Consider the following 20,956-nt stretch of genomic DNA (forward strand, 5'->3'; position numbering starts at 1 on the left):
CAAGAACGCGGACTAAGAGGTGTCAGCATAAGCCTAGACCGTGCACTGACCGGTGGCAGTGTTTACCCTAAACTGCGTACCAACGAGTGGTGGCGTTCACCCTAGATTGCAGACTGACTGGCAGTGGCATTTACCCTAGACCATGGACCGATGGCGGCATTTACGCTAGACCGTCGACTGATGGGCGGTGACATTTACCCAATACCATGGACTAATGGGTGGCGGAACTTAGCCTATACTGTGGACTGATGGGCGGTGACATTTACCCTATACTGTGGACTGATGGGTGGCGGAACTTACCCTATACTGTGGACTGATGGGTGGCGGCATTTACCCTATACTGTGGACTGACGGGTGATGGTATTTACCCTATACTGTGGACTGATGGGCGGTGGCATTTACCCTATACTGTGGACTGATGGGCGGTGGTATTTACCCTATACTGTGGACTGATGGGCGGTGATATTTACCCTATACTGTGGACTGACAGGTAGTGGCATTTACCCTAGACCGTGGACTGATGGGTGGCAGCATTTACCCTAGACCGTGGATTGATGGGTGGCAGCATTTACCCTAGACCGTGGATTGTTGGGTGGCAGCATTTACCCTAGACCGTGGATTGATGGGTGGCAGCATTTACCCTAGACCATGGAATGATGGGTGGCGGCATTTACCCTAGACGACTGGCAGTAGCATTTAACTTATACCGTGGATTGACGGACTGCGGCATTTACCCTAGACCACGGCCCAACGGGCAGCGCCATTTACCCTAGACCGTGGACTGACGGGCAGCGGCATTTACCCTAGACAGTGGAAAGATGGACAGCAGTATTTACCCTAGACCATAGACCGACGGGCAGCGGCATTTACCCTAGACCGTGGACTGACCTGTGGTGACATTGACTCTGGACCAGGGCAATGTTCACCCTAGATTGTTGATGGACCAGTGACTGTACTTACATGGCTTACAAGCAGCTGTAGTGGATCTTGGACTGACCAGTGTCAGCATTTATCCTACACCACGGACTGACCGGTGGCAGCGTTTACCCTAGACACTGGATTTACTGGTGACTGCATTTACACTGTACCATGGACTGACTGGCAGCAGCGTTTACCCTAGACTGGATTTACTGATGACAGCATTTACACTATACCACGTACTGACCGGCAGCAGCGTTTCCACTCGACTCAAGGTCCTTTGAAAGAGTGTGATCATCTTCAAGTTCTCCCTTTGCGGAGACACTAAAGCTCCAGCGATGTGGCAGCTCCAGGGAAGCGCCGGCAGGATGTGCAATGAGATGGGAACTACAGACTGAAAACTCCCAAGATCTTCAGAACGGAGGGGACGTTGGAGGAGTTGCTCGTTTTTACAAGCACTTTGCAATTTCCCCATTTCAGAGCAGGAGACGGCCCCTTTAGGTTGTCCGTCATGTGAGAAATGGCAATGCCTGCAACGCTATGCTCCCATCAAAAACAATAAGATCTGGAGGAGTCATGTTCTGGAATGGGGGACAGGGTTGTGACTACTGGGAATGGAAGTGAAGGATATTATGGGTACTTGAAAATGGGAAGCTCCAACGCAGCAAACGTTGTGGTGCACTTACTTTTTGGGGTCTGTAAATGTGGTTGGCCTTTGTGGAGGTTCCTCTGGCTTTTTCCAGCCAGCTGGGATTTTATTCCTCACGTTCTGACGAGAGAAAAAAGATTTGGGCACGGAGCTGGACAGCTGGAAGGAGCTCGACTGTGACATCTGCTGGTTCCTGGAACCGTCGGGGGTTTTATACGCGGTGGATCTGCTTGCGCAAAGAATACATAGAGTCTATTATTATTAATATTCCTTGGCGTCTCATTTTCCTATATTCTGTGCTACAATTTTTATCATTTTATTTTTTGGAAATTGATCAAAAAGTTAAATGCCCCCGACCTGGACGTACAAAGTGTGAAAGTTGTGGCACATAATAATGGTGGGACATGAGCAGGATCGCTGCCTTACACGATGGTCTAATCTGCAACATGGCCCCCCGCACCGGGCAACCAGAGGATCTAATCCACAGGCTGCAGCGACAATGACAGTGGACATGTAACCCGGTGTAACAATGGCCCAATACCAACCTTCCCTAACAACTAGTGGAAAATGTGCGCTCATCAGACATACACAAGGGGATCCACTCTACCCCACGCCATACTAAGTGAGATACGATCTTCCTCCCCACAATACGGGATCCACTCTCCCTCCCCACACAATACGGGATCCGCCTTCCATCCCCCACCCTGTACAATACGGGATCTGATCTCCCCCATCCTGTACAATACAGGATCTGATCTCCCCATCCTGTACAATAAGGGATCCGCTCTCCCCCATCCTGTACAATAAGGGATCCGCTCTCCCCCATCCTGTACAATAAGGGATCCGCTCTCCCCCACCCTGTACAATATAGGATCTGCTCTCCCCCACCCTGTACAATATAGGATCTGGTCTCCCCCACCCTGTACAATACGGGATCTGCTCTCCCCCTTTACAATACAGGATCAGCTTTCCCTCCCCCCTGTACAATACAGGATCTGATCTCCCCCACACTGTACAATACAGGATCTGATCTCCCCTATACTGTACAATACGGGATCTGATCTCCCCCATCCTGTACAATACGGGATCTGATCTCCCCCATCCTGTACAATAATAATCTTTATTTATAATAATCTTTATTTTTATATAGCGCTAACATATTCCGCAGCGCTTTACAATTTTGCACACATTATCACATTATTGTATAACAATACAGGATCTGATCTCCCCCACACTGTACAATACAGGATCTGATCTCCCCCACACTGTACAATACAGGTTCTGATCTCCCCCATCCTGTACAATACAGGATCTGATCTCCCCCATCCTGTACAATACAGGATCTGATCTCCCCCATCCTGTACAATACAGGTTCTGATCTCCCCCATCCTGTACAATACAGGATCTGATCTCCCCCATCCTGTACAATACAGGATCTGATCTCCCATCCTGTACAATACAGGATCTGATCTACCCCATCCTGTACAATATAGGATCTGATCACCCCCACACTATACACTCCCTGACAGAAGTTGTCTCGCTTATCCATGTTATGTAAATAAAAGGTTATAACCTGACGTTAAATTCATCCATTGGATGTATAAATTATTCTTTTGAAAGCTGAAACCCTCCAAAATGTGGTTTAGGTTAAGAAAATAAATTGGCATCAATGCAGAAATATTGATCAGTTAATGCACACAGAATGGTCAGATTTTGACAAGACAAAAGTTTTGTCGCCTGGTCATATAATGCACCCAATCCTAATTTACATCCTCACCTGTGCTCAGTAAATGATCGGTTAATTAGTGTGTGTGTATAAAAAGAAACCCAGCACCCCAGACCTTCACTTGAACTGCAACTTGAGCTCTGATAACATGCCAAAAATCCACCCTGTGACGAAAGCCTGGATTATCAAGAGGCTGAAGACCAGATCCACTGCAGAGGTGGCTGGCACCTTTAATGTGTCTCAGCTTCAAGTACAAAGAATTAAAAAAAGATTTGAAGAGACTGGAGATGTGTTTGACAAACCCAGGTCCGGCAGACCCCGCAAGACAACTGCTCAGGTGGAACATATAATGGTTAGAAAATCCAAAGCAAGCCCCTCTTCCACTGCAGCAGAGCGTCAACAGGCCTGGTCACGTCAAGTCCCTGTGTCAACTAGAACAGTTTGCAGGATTCTGTCTCGAAATGGCCTCCATGGTCGAATCAGTACCCAGAAGCCAGCACTAAACAAAAGGCAAATAAAAAACCCTGTGGCATTTGAAAAGTCCCACAGCCTGCTAAACAGATGGACGCTGAAAAAGTGTCAGAAGGTGGATTTCTCTGATGAATCTTCAGTAGAATTACACCACAACTGCCGCAAATACTGCAGGAGACCAACTGGAGCCCGTATGGATCCAAAATACACCCAGAAAACAGTTGCATTTGGTGGTGGAAAGATCATGGTCTGGTGTTACATTCAGTATGGGGGTGTGCAAAACATTTGCAAGGTGGAAGGCAATATCAATAGCCTAAAATATCAAGAAGTATTAGCTACCTCTTATATTCAAAATCATAGAACGTGTCAAATTCTGCAGCAGGATGGTGCTCCATCTCATATACCTATCTCTACAACAAAGTTCCTCCAGGCAAAAAAGATCAAGGACTGGCCAGCCCAGTCACCAGACATGAATATCATTGAGCATGTTTGGGGTAGGATGAAAGAGGAAGCTTGGAAGACAAAACCAAAGAATCTACATGAACTCTGGGAGGCATGTAAGACTGCATTCTCTGCTATTCCTGATGACTTCATTAATAAATTGTATGAATCATTGTTGAACCGCATGGATGAAGTCCTTCAAGTTCATGGAAGTCACACAAAATATTAAATATGACTCTAATAGCACCACAACTTAATTCACCAATGTTATGCAACATATATTTGTATTTTAAGTTAATTATTTGTTTGAATATCACATTACTTTCTGTGGGCGACAAAACTTTTGTCTTGCCAAAATCTGACCATTCTGTGTCCATTAACTGATCAATATTTCTGCATTGATGCCAATTTATTTTCTTAACCTAAACCACATTTCAGAAGGTTTCAGCTTTCAAAAGAATAATTTATACAACCAATGGATGAATTTAACGTCAGGTTATAAGCTTTTATTTACATAATATGGATAAGCGACATAACTCCTGTCAGGGACTGTACAACACAGGATCTGATCTCCCCCACACTATACAATACAGGATCTGATCTCCCCACACTGTACAATACAGGATCTGATCTCCCCCACACTGTACAATACAGGATCTGATCTCCTCCACACTGTACAATACAGGATCTGATCTCCCCCACACTGTACAATACAGGATCTGATCTCCCCCACACTGTACAATACAGGATCTGATCTCCCCCACACTATACAATACAGGATCTGATCTCCCCCACACTATACAATACAGGTTCTGATCTCCCCCATCCTGTAAAATACAGGATCTGATCTCCCCCACACTGTGCAATACAGGATCTGGTCTTCCCCCATCCTGTACAATACAGGATCTGATCTCCTCCATACTGTACAATACAGAATCTGATCTCCCCCATCCTGTACAATACAGGATCTGATCTCCCCCATCCTGCACAATACAGGATCTGATCTCCTCCACAATGTACAATATGGGATCTGATCTCCCCCACACTGTACAATACAGGATCTGATCTCCCCCACACTGTACAATACAGGATCTGATCTCCCCCACACTGTACAATACAGGATCTGATCTCCTCCACACTGTACAATACAGGATCTGATCTACCCCATCATGTACAATACAGGATCTGATCTCCTCCACACTGTACAATATGGGATCTGATCTCCCTCAAGTAGTACTGGACCTTATGTTGCTCTCCAGCTCTGTACCTTGGGTCACTGAAGGCTTCTGCGGTGCCGTTACCAGGTGGGTACACTTTGGGTCTGTAGCCTTTTCCAGAGGACATCTGATCTTTCCTCTTGTCCCGGGATCCGCTTTCATGCATGCCAGGGTAGGTGGAGCACGCCATGGGTTTCTGCGTTTTCTCACGGCGAGGAGTTGGTCTGGCTGGCTTCGAGTGTGCAAAATTGGGTAAGGAGGTATCTATGCCACTGTCGTTTGACGTGCCCTTAGAAATGGGCTCCAGGTCTATATCTGGCTGCTCTTGGGGATCAAACCAGCGCTCGTCACTCTGGTTACTGGACGCCGTACTGGACAGCGTGTTACTGCTGGAGTGACTGGAGTACTGCGCCTCTCCCTGGAAGCACATCAATAAGGTCACTGCCCATCTGCCCACGTGGCCTGCGTGTGTGAACAGCGGGCACGCAGCTGGGCACTTACCCGTGAATGACGGTGAGGAGAACTCTTGCCGGCCAGCTCCTGTCTGTTAGGTCTCTTGGTGACACTGACTCCTACTCGGGGCTGCGATGGGATGTGCCACAGCGGTTCTGCAAAAGACAAGTGGCGTTGTCACATGCACCTTGCAGGATTAACGTCAGCGAATAATTAGGAGATGAGTGTTAATTAAAGAGGATGGTGATGGGGGCTGGGTGCGGGATCTGAGACTGAGCTATACAGGAGTTCTGCGCTCTGGTAGCTCCGACATTCGCCTCCTCTATAGAGAAGGACAGCAAGCAGAGATCTCGAAAATAGCCAAAAATCGGAGCACAACATAAACTTCTAATTTTACAACAATAACAAGGGTATTACCACCAGGACAAGTAGCGGGGTACAGCTATAGATTAGTGGGGGTCCGTCCGCTCAGACGTCCATCCATCAGTATTCTTGTGATGGGTGGGTGCACTACGGTTAGACCCCCACCAATCAGAGGCTTAAAGCACAACCTACAGAAACCTAACACTTGACGTGGCTGGACTGTCTCTTTAAATGAGCATAAATTAACCCCTTCACCCCCAAGGGTGGTTTGCACGTTAATGACCGGGCCAATTTTTACAATTCTGACCACTGTCCCTTTATGAGGTTATAACTCTGGAACGCTTCAACGGATCTTGGCGATTCTGACATTGTTTTCTCGTGACATATTGTACTTCATGATAGTGGTAAAATTTCTTCGATATAACTTGCGTTTATTTGTGAAAAAAACGAATATTTGGCGAAAATTTTGAAAATTTCGCAATTTTCCAACTTTGAATTTTTATGCCCTTAAATCACAGACATATGTCACGCAAAATACTTAATAAGTAACATTTCCCACATGTCTACTTTACATCAGCACAATTTTGGAACCAAAATTTTTTTTTGTGACGGAGTTATAAGGGTTAAAAGTTGACCAGCAATTTCTCATTTTTACAACACCATTTTTTTTTAGGGACCACATCTCATTTGAAGTCATTTTGAGGGGTCTATATGATAGAAAATACCCAAGTGTGACACCATTCTAAAAACTGCACCCCTCAAGGTACTCAAAACCACTTTCAAGAAGTTTATTAACCCTTCAGGTGTTTCACAGGAATTTTTGGAATGTTTAAATAAAAATAAACATTTAACTTTTTTTCACACAAAATTTGTTTCAGCTCCAATTTGTTTTATTTTACCAAGGGTAACAGGAGAAAATAGACCCCAAAATTTGTTGTACAATTCATCCTGAGTACGCTGATACCCCATATGTGGGTGTAAACCATTGTTTGGGCGCAGGGCAGAGCTCGGAAGGAAAGGAGCGCCATTTGACTTTTCAATGCAAAATTGACTGGAATTGAGATGGGACGCCATGTTGCATTTGGAGAGCCCCTGATGTGCCTAAACATTGAAACCCCCCACAAGTGACACCATTTTGGAAAGTAGACCCCCTAAGGATCTTATCTAGATGTGTGGTGAGCACTTTGACCCAACAAGTGCTTCACAGAAGTTTATAATGCAGAGCCGTAAAAATAAAAAATCATATTTTTTCACAAAAATGATCTTTTCGCCCCCAATTTTTTATTTTCCCAAGGGTAAGAGAAGAAATTGGACCCCAAAAATTGTTGTGCAATTTGTCCTGAGTACGCTGATACCCCATATGTGGGTGTAAACCATTGTTTGGGCGCAGGGCAGAGCTCGGAAGGGAAGGAGCGCCATTTGACTTTTCAATGCAAAATTGACTGGAATTGAGATGGGACGCCATGTTGCGTTTGGAGAGCCCCTGATGTGCCTAAACATTGAAACCCCCCACAAGTGACACCATTTTGGAAAGTAGACCCCCTAAGGATCTTATCTAGATGTGTGGTGAGCACTTTGACCCAACAAGTGCTTCACAGAAGTTTATAATGCAGAGCCGTAAAAATAAAAAATCATATTTTTTCACAAAAATGATCTTTTCGCCCCCAATTTTTTATTTTCCCAAGAGTAAGAGAAGAAATTGGACCCCAAAAATTGTTGTGCAATTTGTCCTGAGTACGCTGATACCCCATATGTGGGTGTAAACCATTGTTTGGGCGCAGGGCAGAGCTCGGAAGGGAAGGAGCGCCATTTGACTTTTCAATGCAAAATTGACTGGAATTGAGATGGGACGCCATGTTGCGTTTGGAGAGCCCCTGATGTGCCTAAACATTGAAACCCCCCACAAGTGACACCATTTTGGAAAGTAGACCCCCTAAGGATCTTATCTAGATGTGTGGTGAGCACTTTGACCCAACAAGTGCTTCACAGAAGTTTATAATGCAGAGCCGTAAAAATAAAAAATCATATTTTTTCACAAAAATGATCTTTTCGCCCCCAATTTTTTATTTTCCCAAGGGTAAGAGAAGAAATTGGACCCCAAAAATTGTTGTGCAATTTGTCCTGAGTACGCTGATACCCCATATGTGGGTGTAAACCATTGTTTGGGCGCAGGGCAGAGCTCGGAAGGGAAGGAGCGCCATTTGACTTTTCAATGCAAAATTGACTGGAATTGAGATGGGACGCCATGTTGCGTTTGGAGAGCCCCTGATGTGCCTAAACATTGAAACCCCCCACAAGTGACAACATTTTGGAAAGTAGACCCCTTAAGGAACTTATCTAGATGTGTGTTGAGCACTTTGACCCAACAAGTGCTTCACAGAAGTTTATAATGCAGAGCCGTAAAAATAAAAATCATATTTTTTCACAAAAATGATCTTTTCGCCCCCATTTTTTTATTTCCCCACGGGTAAGAGAAGAAATTAGACCACAAAAGTTGTTGTGCAATTTGTCCTGAGTACGACGATACCCCATATGTGGGGGTAAACCACTGTTTGGGCGCATAGCAGAGCTCGGAAGGGAAGGAGCGCTATTTTACTTTTCAATGCAAAATTGACTGGAATTAAGATGGGATGCCATGTTGCGTTTGGAGAGCCCCTGATGTACCTAAACATTAAAAAACCCCACAAGTGACACCATTTTGGAAAGTAGACCCCCTAAGGAACTTATCTAGATGTGTTTTGATAGCTTTGAACCCCCAAGTGTTTCACTACAGTTTATAACGCAGAGCCATGAAAATAAATTTTTTTTTTTTTTTTCACAAAAATGATTTTTAGCCCCCAGTTTTGTATTTTCACAAGGGTATCAGGATAAATTGGACCCCAAACTTTGTTGTCCAATTTGTCCTGAGTACGCTGATACCCCATATGTGGGGGGGAACCACTGTTTGGGTGCATGACAGAGCTCGGAAGGGAAGGAGTGTCATTTGGAATGCAGACTAAAATGGATTGGTCTGCAGGCGTCACGTTGAATTTGCAGAGCCCCTGATGTACCCAAACAGTACAAACCCCCCACAAGTGACCCCATATTGGAAACTAGACCCCCCAAGGAACTTATCTAGATGTGTTGTGAGAACTTTGAACCCCCAAGTGTTTCACTACAGTTTATAACGCAGAGCCGTGAAAATAAAAATTCTTTTTTTTTTTTTCACAAAAATGATTTTTTAGCCCCCAGTTTTGTATTTTCACAAGGGTATCAGGATAAATTGGACCCCAAAAGTTGTTGATCAATTTGTCCTGAGTACGCTGATACTCCATATGTGGGGGAGAACCACTGTTTGGGCGCATGACAGAGCTCGGAAGGGAAGGAGCGCCATTTGGAATGCAGACTTAAATGGATTGGTCTGCAGGCGTCACGTTGCATTTGCAGAGCCCCTGATGTACCCAAACAGTACAAACCCCCCACAAGTGACCCCATATCGGAAACTAGACCCCCCAAGGAACTTATCTAGATGTGTTGTGAGAACTTTGAACCTCCAAGTGTTTCACTACAGTTTATAACGAAGAGCCGTGAAAATAAAAATTCTTTTTTTTTTCACAAAAATGATTTTTTAGCCCCCAGTTTTGTATTTTCACAAGGGTATCAGGATAAATTGGGCTCCAAAAGTTGTTGTCCAATTTATCCTGAGTACGTTGATACCCCATATGTGGGGGGGAACCACTGTTTGGGTGCATGACAGAGCTCGGAAGGGAAGGAGCGTCATTTGGAATGCAGACTTAAATGGATTGGTCTGCAGGCGTCACGTTGCATTTGCAGAGCCCCTGATGTACCCAAACAGTACAAACCCCCCCCAAGTGACCCCATATTGGAAACTAGACCCCCAAAGTAACTTATCTAGATGTGTTGTGAGAACTTTGAACCCCCAAGTGTTTCACTACAGTTTACAACGCAGAGCCGTGAAAATAAAAAATCTTTTTTTTCCCACAAAACTTATTTTTTGGCCCCCAGTTTTGTATTTTCCCAAGGGTAGCAGGAGAAATTGGACCCCAAAAGATGATGTCCAATTTGTCCTGAGTACGCTGATACCCAATATGTTGGGGTAAACCCCTGTTTGGGCACACGGGAGAGCTCTGAAGGGAAGGAGCACTGTTTTCCTTTTTCAACGCAGAATTGGCTGGAATTCAGATCGGATGCCATGTCCCGTTTGGAGAGCCCCTGATGTGCCTAAACAGTGGAAACCCCCCAATTATAACTGAAACCCTAATCCAAACACATCCCTAACCCTAATCCCAACGGTAACCCTAACCACTCCTCTAACCCAGACACACCCAACCCTATTCCCAACCGTAAATGTAATCCAAACCCTAACCCTATCTTTAGCCCCAACTCTAACTGTAGCTCCAACCCTAACCCTAGCCCTAACCCTAGCAATAACCCTAGTCCTATCACTAGCCCTAACACTAGCCGTAACACTAGCCCTAACCCTAGCCCTAACCCTAGCCCTAACCCTATCCCCAACCCTAGCCCTAACCCTAGCCCTAACCCTATCCCCAACCCTAACCCTAGCCCTAACCCTAGCCCCAACCCTAGCCCTAACCCTAGTCCTAACCCTTGCCCTAACCCTAGCCCTAACTCTAGTCCTAACTCTAGCCCTAACCCTAGCCCCAACCCTAGCCCTAACCCTTGCCCTAACCCTAGTCCTAACTCTAGCCCTAACCCTAGCCCCAACCCTAGCCCTAACCCTAGCCCTAACCCTAGCCCTAACCCTAGCCCTAACTCTAGTCCTAACTCTAGCCCTAACCCTAATGGGAAAATGGAAATAAATACATTTTTTAAATTTTTTTATTTTTCCCTAACTAAGCGGGTGATGAAGGGGGGTTTGATTTACTTTTATAGCGGGTTATTTAGCGGATTTTTATGATTGGCAGCCGTCACACACTGAAAGACGCTTTTCATTGCAAAAAATATTTTTTGCGTTACCACATTTTGAGAGCTGTAATTTTTCCATATTTGAGTCCACAGAGTCATGTGAGATCTTGTTTTTTGCGGGACGCGTTGACGTTTTTATTGGTAACATTTTCGGACACGTGACATTTTTTGATCGCTTTTTATTCCGATTTTTGTGAGGCAGAGTGATCAAAAACCAGCTATTCATGAATTTCTTTTGGGGGAGGCGTTTATACCGTTCCGTGTTTGGTAAAATTGATAAAGCAGTTTTATTCGTCGGGTCAGTACGATTACAGCGATATCTCATTTATATCATTTTTTTATGTTTTGGCGCTTTTATACGATAAAAACTATTTTATAGAAAAAATAATTATTTTGGTATCGCTTTATTCTCAGGACTATAACTTTTTTATTTTTTTGCTGATGATGCTATATGGCGGCTCGTTTTTTGCGGGACAAGATGACGTTTTCAGCGGTACCATGGTTATTTATATGCGTCTTTTTGATCGCGTGTTATTCCACTTTTTGTTCGGCGGTATGGTAATAAAGCGTTGTTTTTTGCCTCGTTTTTTTTTTTTTTTCTTACGGTGTTTACTGAAGGGGTTAACTAGTGGGCCAGTTTTATAGGTCGGGTCGTTACGGACGCGGCGATACTAAATATGTGTACTTTTATTGTTTTTTTTATTTTATTTAGCTAAAGAAATGTATTTATGGGAATAATTTTTTTTTTTTTTTCTTTATTTAGGATATTTTTTTTATTTTTTTTTTATACACATGTGGGGAATTTTTTTTTTTACTTTTTTACTTTGTCCCAGGGGGGGACATCACAGATCATTGATCTGGCAGTGTGCACAGCACTCTGCCAGATCTGCGATCTGCTGTGCAGGGCTGCAGGCTTACCAAGCGTCTGCTCTGAGCAGGCACTCGGTAAGCCACCTCCCTCCCTGCAGGACCCGGATGCCGCGGCCATCTTGGATCCGGGACCTGCGGCGAGGAGGGAGGTAGGAGACCCTCAGAGCAACGCGATCACATCGCGTTGCTCCGGGGGTCTCAGGGAAGCCCGCAGGGAGCCCCCTCCCTGCGCGATGCTTCCCTATACCGCCGGTACACCGCGATCATGTTTGATCGCGGTGTGCCGGGGGTTAATGTGCCGGGGGCGGTCCGTGACCGCTCCTGGCACATAGTGCCGGATGTCAGCTGCGATAGTCAGCTGACACCCGGCCGCGATCGGCCGCGCTCCCCCCGTGAGCGCGGCCGATCGGCTATGACGTACTATCCCGTCGAGGGTCAGATAGGCCCAGGTCACCTCGACGGGATAGTACGTCCAAGGTCACAGAGGGGTTAATAAATAGATCTTAGAGCTGAGGCGCTGGTGTACTTACTTTGAAAATGGTTTCAGGATGGCTTCAGGTTTTATATTAAAACTAGCTGTACTACCCGGCTTCGCCCGGGTTAATGACTGCTGTTAGCAAAATAGAATGTGTTAACAAAAATTTATTCTGCACACAAAAACCACAAAACAAATAGATAGAAATGTAATTATTAAAAGGCAAAAACTAAGCAAATAGAAGCATTTCACAACATATATTAGCTTTGTTATACTGAGAATGTCTTTGTTGCCTATATTAACCAATCAGAGCTCAGGTTAATTAACTGTAGCAAAATAGAAGCTGAGCTGTGATTGGTTGCTATTGGCAGCCTGATAAATCCCCAGCCAACAGGAAGCCCTCCCCCCTGGCAGTATATATTAGCTCACACATACACATAATAGACAGGTCATGTGACTGACAGCTGCCGTATTTCCTATATGGTACATTTGTTGCTCTTGTAGTTTGCTTATTAATCAGATTTTTATTTTTGAAGGACAATACCAGACTTGTGTGTGTTTTAGGGCGAGTTTTATGTGTCAAGTTGTGTGTGTTGAGTTGCGTGTGGCGACATGCATGTAGCGACTTTTGTGAGATGAGTTTTGTGTGGCGACATGCGTGTAGCAACATTTTGTGTGTTGAGTTGCATGTGACAGGTTAGTGTAGCAAGTTGTGTGCAGCAAGATTTGTGCATGGCGAGTTTTGCGCGTGGCGAGTTTTATGTGTGGTGCATTTTGAGTATGTGCAAGTTTTGTGTGAGGCAACTTTTGCATGTGGTGCAACTTTTGTACATGTGGCAATTTTTCTGTGTGTGCAAGTTTTGCATGAGGTGAGTTTTCCATGAGGTGAGTTTTGCACGTGTGGCGAGTTTTGCGTGAGCCTAGTTTTGCATATGTCGAGTTTTGCATGTAGCGAGTTTTGAGTGGTGACTTTTGTGTTTCGACTTTTATGTGGCGAGGTTGGTGTGTGTGTGTGGTGAAATGTGTGCTGAGGGTGGTATATGTGTTCAAGCACGTGGTAGTGTGTGGCGCATTTTGTGTTTGTGTTCATATCCCCGTGTGTGGTGAGTATCCCATGTCGGGGCCCCACCTTAGCAACTGTACGGTATATACTCTTTGTCGCCATCGCTCTCATTCTTTAAGTCCTCATTGTTCACATCTGGCAGCTGTCAATTTTCCTCCAACACTTTTCCCTTCACTTTTTCCCCATTATGTAGATAGGAGCAAAATTGTTTGGTGAATTGGAACGCGCGGGGTTAAAATTTCACCTCACAACATAGCCTATGACGCTCTCGGGGTCCAGACGTGTGACTGTGCAAAATTTTGTGGCTGTAGCTGCGACGGTACAGATGCCAATCCCGGACATACACACATACATACATACACACATTCAGCTTTATATATTAGATATACCTGTATGTAATCTCCTGTATATAGTATATACCTGTGTGTCATCTCACCTATATATAGTATATATCTGTGTGTCATCTCCTGTATATAGTATATACCTGTATGTCATCTCCTCCTATACATAGCATATACCTGTGTCATCTCCTCCTGTATATACTATATACCTGTAGGTAATCTGCTCCTGTATATAGTATATACCTGTGTGTCATCTCCTCCTGTATATAGTATATACCTGTATGTCATCTCCTCCTGTATGTAGTATGTACCTGTATGTCATCTCCTCCTCTATATAGTATATACCTGTGTGTCATCTCTCCTGTATATAGTATATATCTGTGTGTCATCTCCTCCTGTATATAGTATATACCTGTGTGTCATCTCCCCTGTAAATAGTATATACCTGTGTGTCATCTCCTGTATATAGTATATAGCTGTATGCCATCTCCTCCTGTATTAGCCCTCGTTCACACGTTATTTGGTCAGTATTTTTACCTCAGTATTTGTAAGCTAAAATGGCAGCCTGATAAATCCCCAGCCAACAGTAAGCCCACCCCCTGGCAGTATATATTAGCTCACACATACACATAATAGACTGGTCATGTGACTGACAGCTGCCGGATTCCTATATGGTACATTTGTTGCTCTTGTAGTTTGTCTGCTTATTAATCAGATTTTTATTTTTGAAGGATACCAGACTTGTGTGTGTTTTAGGGCGAGTTTCGTGTGTCAAGTTGTGTGTGTTGAGTTGCGTGTGGCGACATGCATGTAGGGACTTTTGTGAGATGAGTTTTGTGTGGCGACATGCGTGTAGCAACTTTTTGTGTGTCGAGTTGCATGTGACAGGTTAGTGTAGCAAGTTGTGTGCAGCAAGTTTTGCGCATGGCGAGTTTTGCGCGTGGCGAGTTTTATGTGTGGTGCCTTTTGAGTATGTGCAAGTTTTGTGTGAGGCAACTTTTGCATGTGTTGCAACTTTTGTGCATGTGGCAATTTTTCTGCGTGTGGCAATTTTTCTGCGTGTGCAAGTTTTGCGTGTGGCGAGTTTTGCACGTGTGGCGAGTTTTGCATGTGGAGAGTTTTGCGCGTGGCGAGTTTTGAGCGGCGACTTTTGTGTTTCTACTTTTATGTGGCGAGGTTGGTGTATGTGTGGTGAAATGTGCACTGAGGGTGGTATATGTGTTCGAGCACGTGGTAGTGTGTGGCGCATTTTGTGTGTGTGTTCATATCCCCGTGGTGGTGTGATTATCCCATGTTGGGGCCCCACCTTAGCAACTGTACAGTATATACTCTTTGGTGCCATCGCTGTCATTCTTTAAGTCCCCCTTGTTCACATCTGGCAGCTGTTAATTTGCCTCCAACACTTTTCCTTTCATTTTTTCCCCATTATGTAGATAGGGGCAAAATTGTTTGGTGACTTGGAAAGCGCGGGGTTAAAATTTCACCTCACAATATAGCTTTGACGCTCTCAGGGTCCAGACGTGTGACTGTGCAAAATTTTGTGCCTGTAGCTGCGACGCCTCCAACACTTTTCCTTTCACTTTTTCCCCATTATGTAGATAGGGGCAAAATTGTTTGGTGAATTGGAAAGCGCGGGGTTAAAATTTCACCTCACAACATAGCCTATGACGCTCTCGGGGTCCAGACGTGTGACTGCGCAAAATTTTGTGGCTGTAGCTGCTACGGTTCAGATGCCAATCCCGGACATACATACATACATACATACATACACACACACACACATTCAGCTTTATATATTAGACTAGCTGTACTACCCGGCTTCGCCCGGGTTAATGACTGCTGTTAGCAAAATAGAATGTGTTAACAAAAATTTATTCTGCACACAAAAACCACAAAACAAATAGATAGAAATGTAATTATTAAAAGGCAAAAACTAAGCAAATAGAAGCATTTCACAACATATATTAGCTTTGTTATACTGAGAATGTCTTTGTTGCCTATATTAACCAATCAGAGCTCAGGTTAATTAACTGTAGCAAAATAGAAGCTGAGCTGTGATTGGTTGCTATTGGCAGCCTGATAAATCCCCAGCCAACAGGAAGCCCTCCCCCCTGGCAGTATATATTAGCTCACACATACACATAATAGACAGGTCATGTGACTGACAGCTGCCGTATTTCCTATATGGTACATTTGTTGCTCTTGTAGTTTGCTTATTAATCAGATTTTTATTTTTGAAGGACAATACCAGACTTGTGTGTGTTTTAGGGCGAGTTTTATGTGTCAAGTTGTGTGTGTTGAGTTGCGTGTGGCGACATGCATGTAGCGACTTTTGTGAGATGAGTTTTGTGTGGCGACATGCGTGTAGCAACATTTTGTGTGTTGAGTTGCATGTGACAGGTTAGTGTAGCAAGTTGTGTGCAGCAAGATTTGTGCATGGCGAGTTTTGCGCGTGGCGAGTTTTATGTGTGGTGCATTTTGAGTATGTGCAAGTTTTGTGTGAGGCAACTTTTGCATGTGGTGCAACTTTTGTACATGTGGCAATTTTTCTGTGTGTGCAAGTTTTGCATGAGGTGAGTTTTCCATGAGGTGAGTTTTGCACGTGTGGCGAGTTTTGCGTGAGCCTAGTTTTGCATATGGCGAGTTTTGCATGTAGCGAGTTTTGAGTGGTGACTTTTGTGTTTCGACTTTTATGTGGCGAGGTTGGTGTGTGTGTGTGGTGAAATGTGTGCTGAGGGTGGTATATGTGTTCAAGCACGTGGTAGTGTGTGGCGCATTTTGTGTTTGTGTTCATATCCCCGTGTGTGGTGAGTATCCCATGTCGGGGCCCCACCTTAGCAACTGTACGGTATATACTCTTTGTCGCCATCGCTCTCATTCTTTAAGTCCTCATTGTTCACATCTGGCAGCTGTCAATTTTCCTCCAACACTTTTCCCTTCACTTTTTCCCCATTATGTAGATAGGAGCAAAATTGTTTGGTGAATTGGAACGCGCGGGGTTAAAATTTCACCTCACAACATAGCCTATGACGCTCTCGGGGTCCAGACGTGTGACTGTGCAAAATTTTGTGGCTGTAGCTGCGACGGTACAGATGCCAATCCCGGACATACACACATACATACATACACACATTCAGCTTTATATATTAGATATACCTGTATGTAATCTCCTGTATATAGTATATACCTGTGTGTCATCTCACCTATATATAGTATATATCTGTGTGTCATCTCCTGTATATAGTATATACCTGTATGTCATCTCCTCCTATACATAGCATATACCTGTGTCATCTCCTCCTGTATATACTATATACCTGTAGGTAATCTGCTCCTGTATATAGTATATACCTGTGTGTCATCTCCTCCTGTATATAGTATATACCTGTATGTCATCTCCTCCTGTATGTAGTATGTACCTGTATGTCATCTCCTCCTCTATATAGTATATACCTGTGTGTCATCTCTCCTGTATATAGTATATATCTGTGTGTCATCTCCTCCTGTATATAGTATATACCTGTGTGTCATCTCCCCTGTAAATAGTATATACCTGTGTGTCATCTCCTGTATATAGTATATAGCTGTATGCCATCTCCTCCTGTATTAGCCCTCGTTCACACGTTATTTGGTCAGTATTTTTACCTCAGTATTTGTAAGCTAAAATGGCAGCCTGATAAATCCCCAGCCAACAGTAAGCCCACCCCCTGGCAGTATATATTAGCTCACACATACACATAATAGACTGGTCATGTGACTGACAGCTGCCGGATTCCTATATGGTACATTTGTTGCTCTTGTAGTTTGTCTGCTTATTAATCAGATTTTTATTTTTGAAGGATACCAGACTTGTGTGTGTTTTAGGGCGAGTTTCGTGTGTCAAGTTGTGTGTGTTGAGTTGCGTGTGGCGACATGCATGTAGGGACTTTTGTGAGATGAGTTTTGTGTGGCGACATGCGTGTAGCAACTTTTTGTGTGTCGAGTTGCATGTGACAGGTTAGTGTAGCAAGTTGTGTGCAGCAAGTTTTGCGCATGGCGAGTTTTGCGCGTGGCGAGTTTTATGTGTGGTGCCTTTTGAGTATGTGCAAGTTTTGTGTGAGGCAACTTTTGCATGTGTTGCAACTTTTGTGCATGTGGCAATTTTTCTGCGTGTGGCAATTTTTCTGCGTGTGCAAGTTTTGCGTGTGGCGAGTTTTGCACGTGTGGCGAGTTTTGCATGTGGAGAGTTTTGCGCGTGGCGAGTTTTGAGCGGCGACTTTTGTGTTTCTACTTTTATGTGGCGAGGTTGGTGTATGTGTGGTGAAATGTGCACTGAGGGTGGTATATGTGTTCGAGCACGTGGTAGTGTGTGGCGCATTTTGTGTGTGTGTTCATATCCCCGTGGTGGTGTGATTATCCCATGTTGGGGCCCCACCTTAGCAACTGTACAGTATATACTCTTTGGTGCCATCGCTGTCATTCTTTAAGTCCCCCTTGTTCACATCTGGCAGCTGTTAATTTGCCTCCAACACTTTTCCTTTCATTTTTTCCCCATTATGTAGATAGGGGCAAAATTGTTTGGTGACTTGGAAAGCGCGGGGTTAAAATTTCACCTCACAATATAGCTTTGACGCTCTCAGGGTCCAGACGTGTGACTGTGCAAAATTTTGTGCCTGTAGCTGCGACGCCTCCAACACTTTTCCTTTCACTTTTTCCCCATTATGTAGATAGGGGCAAAATTGTTTGGTGAATTGGAAAGCGCGGGGTTAAAATTTCACCTCACAACATAGCCTATGACGCTCTCGGGGTCCAGACGTGTGACTGTGCAAAATTTTGTGGCTGTAGCTGCTACGGTTCAGATGCCAATCCCGGACATACATACATACATACATACATACACACACACACACATTCAGCTTTATATATTAGACTAGCTGTACTACCCGGCTTCGCCCGGGTTAATGACTGCTGTTAGCAAAATAGAATGTGTTAACAAAAATTTATTCTGCACACAAAAACCACAAAACAAATAGATAGAAATGTAATTATTAAAAGGCAAAAACTAAGCAAATAGAAGCATTTCACAACATATATTAGCTTTGTTATACTGAGAATGTCTTTGTTGCCTATATTAACCAATCAGAGCTCAGGTTAATTAACTGTAGCAAAATAGAAGCTGAGCTGTGATTGGTTGCTATTGGCAGCCTGATAAATCCCCAGCCAACAGGAAGCCCTCCCCCCTGGCAGTATATATTAGCTCACACATACACATAATAGACAGGTCATGTGACTGACAGCTGCCGTATTTCCTATATGGTACATTTGTTGCTCTTGTAGTTTGCTTATTAATCAGATTTTTATTTTTGAAGGACAATACCAGACTTGTGTGTGTTTTAGGGCGAGTTTTATGTGTCAAGTTGTGTGTGTTGAGTTGCGTGTGGCGACATGCATGTAGCGACTTTTGTGAGATGAGTTTTGTGTGGCGACATGCGTGTAGCAACATTTTGTGTGTTGAGTTGCATGTGACAGGTTAGTGTAGCAAGTTGTGTGCAGCAAGATTTGTGCATGGCGAGTTTTGCGCGTGGCGAGTTTTATGTGTGGTGCGTTTTGAGTATGTGCAAGTTTTGTGTGAGGCAACTTTTGCATGTGGTGCAACTTTTGTACATGTGGCAATTTTTCTGTGTGTGCAAGTTTTGCATGAGGTGAGTTTTCCATGAGGTGAGTTTTGCACGTGTGGCGAGTTTTGCGTGAGCCTAGTTTTGCATATGGCGAGTTTTGCATGTAGCGAGTTTTGAGTGGTGACTTTTGTGTTTCGACTTTTATGTGGCGAGGTTGGTGTGTGTGTGTGGTGAAATGTGTGCTGAGGGTGGTATATGTGTTCAAGCACGTGGTAGTGTGTGGCGCATTTTGTGTTTGTGTTCATATCCCCGTGTGTGGTGAGTATCCCATGTCGGGGCCCCACCTTAGCAACTGTACGGTATATACTCTTTGTCGCCATCGCTCTCATTCTTTAAGTCCTCATTGTTCACATCTGGCAGCTGTCAATTTTCCTCCAACACTTTTCCCTTCACTTTTTCCCCATTATGTAGATAGGAGCAAAATTGTTTGGTGAATTGGAACGCGCGGGGTTAAAATTTCACCTCACAACATAGCCTATGACGCTCTCGGGGTCCAGACGTGTGACTGTGCAAAATTTTGTGGCTGTAGCTGCGACGGTACAGATGCCAATCCCGGACATACACACATACATACATACACACATTCAGCTTTATATATTAGATATACCTGTATGTAATCTCCTGTATATAGTATATACCTGTGTGTCATCTCACCTATATATAGTATATATCTGTGTGTCATCTCCTGTATATAGTATATACCTGTATGTCATCTCCTCCTATACATAGCATATACCTGTGTCATCTCCTCCTGTATATACTATATACCTGTAGGTAATCTGCTCCTGTATATAGTATATACCTGTGTGTCATCTCCTCCTGTATATAGTATATACCTGTATGTCATCTCCTCCTGTATGTAGTATGTACCTGTATGTCATCTCCTCCTCTATATAGTATATACCTGTGTGTCATCTCTCCTGTATATAGTATATATCTGTGTGTCATCTCCTCCTGTATATAGTATATACCTGTGTGTCATCTCCCCTGTAAATAGTATATACCTGTGTGTCATCTCCTGTATATAGTATATAGCTGTATGCCATCTCCTCCTGTATTAGCCCTCGTTCACACGTTATTTGGTCAGTATTTTTACCTCAGTATTTGTAAGCTAAAATGGCAGCCTGATAAATCCCCAGCCAACAGTAAGCCCACCCCCTGGCAGTATATATTAGCTCACACATACACATAATAGACTGGTCATGTGACTGACAGCTGCCGGATTCCTATATGGTACATTTGTTGCTCTTGTAGTTTGTCTGCTTATTAATCAGATTTTTATTTTTGAAGGATACCAGACTTGTGTGTGTTTTAGGGCGAGTTTCGTGTGTCAAGTTGTGTGTGTTGAGTTGCGTGTGGCGACATGCATGTAGGGACTTTTGTGAG

The 20,956-nt window shown here is 44.0% G+C and overlaps 1 protein-coding gene across 6 annotated transcripts in view; it reads right to left on the reverse strand.

The window, feature by feature from the left end:
• The window catches only part of SIPA1L3 (signal induced proliferation associated 1 like 3), a 137,957-nt gene that overhangs the window by 5,719 nt on the left and 111,282 nt on the right, over nt 1–20,956 (reverse strand). For 5 of the 6 annotated variants that reach the window (XM_077285545.1, XM_077285542.1, XM_077285544.1 and 2 more), the window contains exons 15-17: nt 5,924–6,030; nt 5,473–5,840; nt 1,605–1,793 (exon numbers count right to left, since the gene is read on the reverse strand). In XM_077285545.1, coding sequence (XP_077141660.1) covers nt 1,605–1,793; nt 5,473–5,840; nt 5,924–6,030 — 664 coding nt within the window. The remainder of the gene's footprint in view (nt 1–1,604; nt 1,794–5,472; nt 5,841–5,923; nt 6,031–20,956) is intronic. The other variant, XM_077285547.1, reaches the window with a different exon arrangement.

The sequence above is a fragment of the Ranitomeya variabilis genome, chromosome 2, assembly GCF_051348905.1.
Source record: "Ranitomeya variabilis isolate aRanVar5 chromosome 2, aRanVar5.hap1, whole genome shotgun sequence".
Taxonomy (NCBI): Eukaryota; Metazoa; Chordata; class Amphibia; order Anura; family Dendrobatidae; genus Ranitomeya; species Ranitomeya variabilis.